Here is a 6,508-nt window from a genome sequence, read left to right on the forward strand (position 1 = left end):
TGAAAGCAATATGGTTGCAGCATTTAGTGCTTGGACCCCTAATTTGCGGGTTTATGATGAGTGTGTGTTTGCAAATGTTTCTGATGCAGAATAAAAGGACAGGTGTGTGTGTGTGTGTGTGTATGTGTGTGTGTTATGGCCTATAGACTGTTTAAGCAATAATGTGTGTGTGAGTGTGGGTGTGTGGTATGGCTCGCGCGGTGCTGAACGGACAGCGCCCTGGGCGGGGCAGCACGCGCCACCGCGGACACGCAGCCCCGACATCAAGTTAACGCAAACTTTCCCCGCGTTCATCCCTGGATTTTAGGAGCATTGTGTCATAATCCTCTCCAGATGTGCGATGTGTGATCTCCGGTGATCTGGTGGAGCTCAATCACGCAATCGCGCGCGCTCGTGGGGATCGGCCACGGTGGTCAGACAGAGCAAAACAAAAGGAGCTGCACGATAAATCAATCCGGAGGAAGTGGAGATCAGAAGCTTGGACGCGTCCGAGACTGCGTGAAAGCGCAGCACTTCCGGATAAGAAGCTGTGCGTGACATCTCCCGCAGCTCCCCGGCGCTTCCTGATCAGATCTGATTGCACGGTAACGCACATCTATATCTTCTTCTAAGACATGAAATTTGCGTTCGGGTTTGCGTTAAAGCCCGTGTTTGTCCTGTGATCTAAACTAAACCACGCATGTGCACGAGCTAAGGAGAAAAAAAAGACCGGCTTTAGTCGCGTGCAGCATATTAGCAGAATAAGAGCATAAGATTTGCATGCAGTGATTTTTATAAAGAACTTTCATCCAGCTGTTGACAGCAGCATTAGCAGCGGTGGTGCGGTTTGATTCCACCCTGAACCCTGAGTCACTCCTCCACTCCTCTGTGCCTTTCATTCCAGTCCTGAAACCCCAGAGTCTCCACTTCACCATGTCCATGTTGAGAGACGGAGCCGATGTGTCCAGGAGCTCCCCGACTCCCAGGCTGTGTGGAGTGCTGTGTCCGCTCGACTCGCTGTGGACCGACGCGAAGAAGACGGAGGGACAGCAGCGGAGCTCCAGCACCGACAACAGGAAGGTGGAGATCCGCAGGAGCGCTGGCAAAGAGCTGCTGCAGAACCTCAATGACCAGGTACAAGACTCCATCTGTCCATCCATCCATCCGTCCATCCATCCATCAACCATCCATCCCTCCATCCATCCACCTCTTTAATATTCATCTCTGTGTCTGTTATCTATCTATCTATCTATCTATCTATCTATCTCTGTTATCCATCCATCCATCTTCTGCTGTAATTATTTATCTCTGTGTCTGTCTGTTATTATCCATCCTTCCATCCACCCATCCATCCGTTCTTCTAATTATTTGTCTCTGTTATCCATTCATCCATTCATCCATCCATCCATCCATCCATCTAAATATCTATCTGTCCCTGCATCCATCCATGCATCCATCCATCTATAAATCCATTCTCCTATCTATCTATCTATCTATCTATCTATCTATCTATCTATCTCTGTTATCCACCCATCCACCCATCCATCCAGCTGTTCTTCTAATTATTTATCTCTGTTATCCATCCATCCATCCATTCATCTAAATATCCATCTGTCCTTGCATCCATCCATGCATCCATGCATCCATCCATAAATCCATTCTTCTATCTATCTATCTATCTATCTATCTATCTATCTGTGGTAAACAGACAGTTGTAGTTAAATCTGTGTGCTAAGCATTACTGGTAATTGTGATGATGTTAGCGATGAACTAAATCAAGCTTTAGCTGCAGGATATTTTGACAGATTTGACGTCACTGAGAAACTGATGAAGCAGATCAACATTCAGTACTGAAATCCTGTGACAGACGCAAGCTAGTTTACTAGCAGCTAACTAATGGGCTAGCTATCTGCTGCTGTTACTTACACTGTAGTAAATTCTGTTCAAACTCACCAGATCTGACTGATCAGATCATTCTGAGCTTTTTTCTAATGTTGGTCAACAGATGTGTTCTCTCAAGACTCTTTACCCAAACTGGATTAGACAAATTATTCAGAATCAGACAAAAATATTCAGGATTAGATCAAATATCCCACATTAGAGACATTTTTTCTCAATTACACAAGATATTCCAAATTAGAGAAAATATTCTAGATTAGATTAAATATTCAGGTTTGGAAAAATTAGTCTGTCTTAGACAAATTACTCTGGACTAGAAAAAATAGTTTAGATTAGATTAAATATTCTGGTTTGAAGAAATTATTCTGCATTAGACAAAATAGTCCAGATCAGAAGAAATATTTTGGATTAGAGAAAATATTCCAGATTATGAAACAGTCTGGATTAGACAAAATATTTCAGATAAGAGAAGTTGTTCTGGATTAGACAAATTATTCCAGATTAGATCAATATTTCCGGATTACAGAAATTATTGAGGATTAGAAAAAATATTCCAGATTATAGAAATTATTCTGAATTAGATAAAAAAAATAAATCCAGATTAGACAAAATATTCCAGATTAGATGAAATAGTCTAGATTAGACAAAACATTCCAGACTAGTGAAAACATTGTGGGCTAGACAAAATATTCCAGATTAGAGAAATGATTCTAGACTGGACAGATTATTTCAGGTTAGACAAAATATTCTGAGCGTGACAATATTTTTCTGGATTAGACAAAATGTTAAGTCACCACCATAATTGTTCCATCAGCCATATTGTGCCATAAATATTAGCATATCGTAATGAGGGTTCGAGGGTTAATGGAGGAAGGAGAGGAAGGAGTGGGGATGGCAGGAGGAAGTGGGGGTGTTCCGAATTTGCATATTAATGCATATTCATAGACCTTTGCATTTCTAATGAGAGGAAAGGTATGGTTTATGAAAAGCAGGAGTCTTGATACGTCTTTGCTGATTGTTTTTTATCCTACGCACAACTATCACAGTAATGTAGCTAAAAATTCAGAAGCTGCTTATGAGTGAAAGAATGTTTCGATTTCAGGTTCGCAGGTTTGAAGTGTCGAGAGGTTGCAGTCACTCCTTCATCAGGTGGAGATCTTTCATACGTTTGTAGTGTATGTGCGAGGAGAGCAGCAACACACTTGCGACAGACCACACACACACACACACTCAGCTGAAATAGGGACGTAAATCAGGAATAAATTACTTGTGGGTGAAGCTGTTATAGAAAAACAATCAACTCCTGAAGTGTTTTATTCTTCTTACACTACAGCAGTTTGCCAGTGATTACAGTTTTTATTTTGTTATTGAATGACTTGGAATATTTTTATCCATTTATTGTTATGTTTAATGTTGTTTCTGTTCTTGCTTACGTTATAGCAGCTATAAACATTCGTTGTCATACAACCTGTCATGTTACCAAGCAACCCCAAAGCGTAAACTTCTCCATCCTGAAGATGTCAGAAAGCATAAAGTTCCAGCTTTACCTCTGACTGTTACGAAGCGCTGACACTGGAGACTCCTTCCATAAATGTTAAACAAACGTGTCCTTACAGAAAACTCGACCACATCAATGATTATAAGGTTTCCTTTATTAAATAACGTTTTTAATCCATTTTTTTATTAACAGATATACCAATCCCTGTGAAGGAGCTGTTACTATAGAAACAATAACGTACTAGAACGAGTGCATTGATATAAACCGTTTCTCGTCTATAAATCAGACGAAGCTTTATAAATCGCGAGTCTTTCCTGCATGCTGTTCCTCTGCCTCTGAAGACTTGTCCATGTCTGGGATGCAGTAACCATAGTTACCCAGCTGTCTAACGACAGCGACAGAGGGAAAACAGGAGCGGAGGAATGGCGGAGGAGTGATTCAGGAGAATCTGCTTCTGTTGCATTTAAAAGCAGATCAGTTCAGGAAAGGGAGAGAGAGAGAGAGAGAGAGAGAGAGGAGAGAGAGAGAGATGGAAAACACATTTAATAATCATAAATCAATGCAGGCCATGTGATCAGGAGAAGAAGAGTAGAGTGAAAGGGGAAGACGGATGATTTAGGGTGTAGTAACATGACACTGAGCTGTTCTCTCTTGCAGCTTCACTCGTTCATTCCATATGGATGTGAGAGAGAGAGAGAGAGAGAGAGAGAGATGCTGCAGCTCGTTCTCTCACTGAGAGCAATCAGATCAATACAAAGCTGTGGTGAAGCAGCTAGACTAATGCACGCTAATGTAACACTCTATCTATCTATCTATCTATCTATCTATCTATCTATCTATTTATTATTCTTATTCATCCATCCTTGCAACCACCCACCCTTATTTCTGTGCCTGTCTATCCATCTGCCTATTGTTCTGATTATTTATCTCTCTGTCTGTTCTCTTAATCCATCCATTTATCCATCCATCCTCCCATTTATCCATTTATTCATCTCTGTATTTATTTATCTTTGTTGTTCTGTTATTCATTAATCTGTTTGTCAAATTATTAATCTTTGTCTGGCTGTTCTTTCCATCCATCCCTCCATCCATCAATTTATCCATATCTGTAAATATTTATTTCTTTCTGTCTATAAATCTATCCATCCATCCATCCATCTATCCTCCCATTCATCCATCTATCCATCCATCCATGTGATTATTTCTGTCTGTCCATTCATCCAACCATCCATCCATCCATCCATCCACCAATTAATTTCTCTAATTTATATGACTGTTATCAATCCATCAATCCATCTATTTGTCTAGTTTTTTATATCCATCCATCCCTGTAATTATTTATCTCTGTCTGGTATCCATCCATCCATCTATCTTTCTATCTCTCTAGTTATTTATTTCTGTCTGTTTGTTGTCCATCCATCCATCCATCCATCCATCCATTCAACCAACCATGCATTTGTCTAATTATTTATTTCTGTGTCTGTTCTATCTATCTATCTATCTGTCTGTCTGTCTGTCTGTCTGTCTATCTATCTATCTGTGCATGTCCTATAATCTTAGGGAAACTGTATCAGACTCTTTATTGCACAGAGACGTGACAGTGAATAATGCAGAGGTTAATCAGTGAGGGTGATGGAACATGGCTCCAACATACAGCTGAATCCAAAGCCTTTTTTTCTCTAGACGCAGCTGAGAGTCAGACTGGATCAGACTGGGTCCGACTGCTGGCCGTAACAACTGGCCACTCCTCCTGTACCGCACACTTCTGTTAAAGATAGTAGAGTATCTGTTATTTCTGTTAAAGATAGTACAGTATCTGTTATTTCTGTTAAAGATAGTACAGTATCTGTTATTTCTGTTAAAGATAGTGCAGTACGTCGCAGTCGTACTGACTGTGGGTGGAGTACCCTACAGTAACGGGTGTGTAATGACAGTAACGCTGTAGCGTTGGACAGACACACAAAACCACAACACCTACAACAACAACGACAACAGCAAAAATGATTCTGCTTTGTTTTCAACATTCGATTATGCCATGATTATGTATGATTTTTCTTTATATATCAGTAATGGAGCCCTGTGGAAAAAATCACACACATATATATAATTTTATTTATTTATTTATTTGAATAAAATCCTCACTAGGTTGCACAGATATCTCACTGAGGGATGACTCCACCTATTTCTGCACAGGCTAAGGCTGCATGTGTAGAACATCTGATTTCTTTCTCAGTGAAAGAATGAAAGGATGACATAATGCCATTACTGCAGCGTCATTTTGGAGTCCAAAGCCCTCCAACACTGCAGTGATGAAATAAATCAGCATGAGCTGGATAGGACTGAATAAAGGTGAAGGCATGAAGTGCACAGAGCTCTCAGAGGTCAGACTGGGGTGGCAAGCCATGCTGGTTCAGGGGTGGCAGCTGTGATCTTGTGCCCCCCCATGTGAGCACGGTGCGAATGCTCTGCCCTGTTTCACCCTGGTTCTCTAAATCCGAGGCTCGCCTGGCATTCAGAGGCGTTTGGTCACGCTGGATACAATGTTTTCCTCCACCCATTTCTTGGACTCGAACATGGGCGTGGCTAAACGTCTGTCCATTTGGAACGGAATAGGGCGGGGGCTTTGCGCATGCGCGCTGCGCTCCTTCTGTCCTTCTTGGCGCATCAGCGGAGAAAAGGAGAGCAGATATTCTTTCTTCGCCTTTGATTTGTCTTTTGCGCTTCGGCTCGATCGTCTCTGACTTCCGACCGCACAGCAGGGCCTGTTCTCCTCTTCCTGAAAAGCGCTCGAGCCTTTTTTTTGACGTCCATTTCAGCCATAACGGTTCATCCACAAGAGGGTGAAGATGTCCGGATATCAGGGCAAGAAGAACATCCCTCGCATCACCGTGAGTTCATGGCAAAAATATTTGATTTCTGTAGGAAAAAAAGGTGCTTTGCATTGCAGGACAGACGACAGAATAAAATTTCCTCATGCACAGGAATGCATCTTCTGTCACTGAGATTTTGGCACCATTTCTATCCTGGTGTTTCATTGATAAATATATATTTTAGGCAGTTATTTGCAAAACCTAGCTCAAGAGCTGTGCTCTTATATTACTTATTATGTATTATTTTAATTATTTTATCCAG

The 6,508-nt window shown here is 41.2% G+C and overlaps 1 protein-coding gene across 2 annotated transcripts in view; it reads left to right on the top strand.

Annotated features, from left to right (window-relative positions):
• The first annotated feature begins 226 nt into the window (after positions 1 to 226).
• dpysl2b (dihydropyrimidinase like 2b) overlaps positions 227 to 6,508 on the top strand; it is a 37,406-nt gene continuing 31,124 nt past the window's right edge. The window contains exons 1-2 of one of the 2 annotated variants that reach the window (XM_026942647.3): positions 227 to 584; positions 884 to 1,113. In XM_026942647.3, the coding sequence (XP_026798448.1) occupies positions 913 to 1,113 (201 nt within the window). In that variant the 5' untranslated portion in view covers positions 227 to 584; positions 884 to 912. Of the gene's footprint in view, positions 585 to 883; positions 1,114 to 6,022; positions 6,265 to 6,508 lie in introns of those variants that run through there. The other variant, XM_026942648.3, reaches the window with a different exon arrangement.

This window comes from Pangasianodon hypophthalmus, chromosome 17, assembly GCF_027358585.1.
Source record: "Pangasianodon hypophthalmus isolate fPanHyp1 chromosome 17, fPanHyp1.pri, whole genome shotgun sequence".
NCBI classification, from domain to species: Eukaryota; Metazoa; Chordata; class Actinopteri; order Siluriformes; family Pangasiidae; genus Pangasianodon; species Pangasianodon hypophthalmus.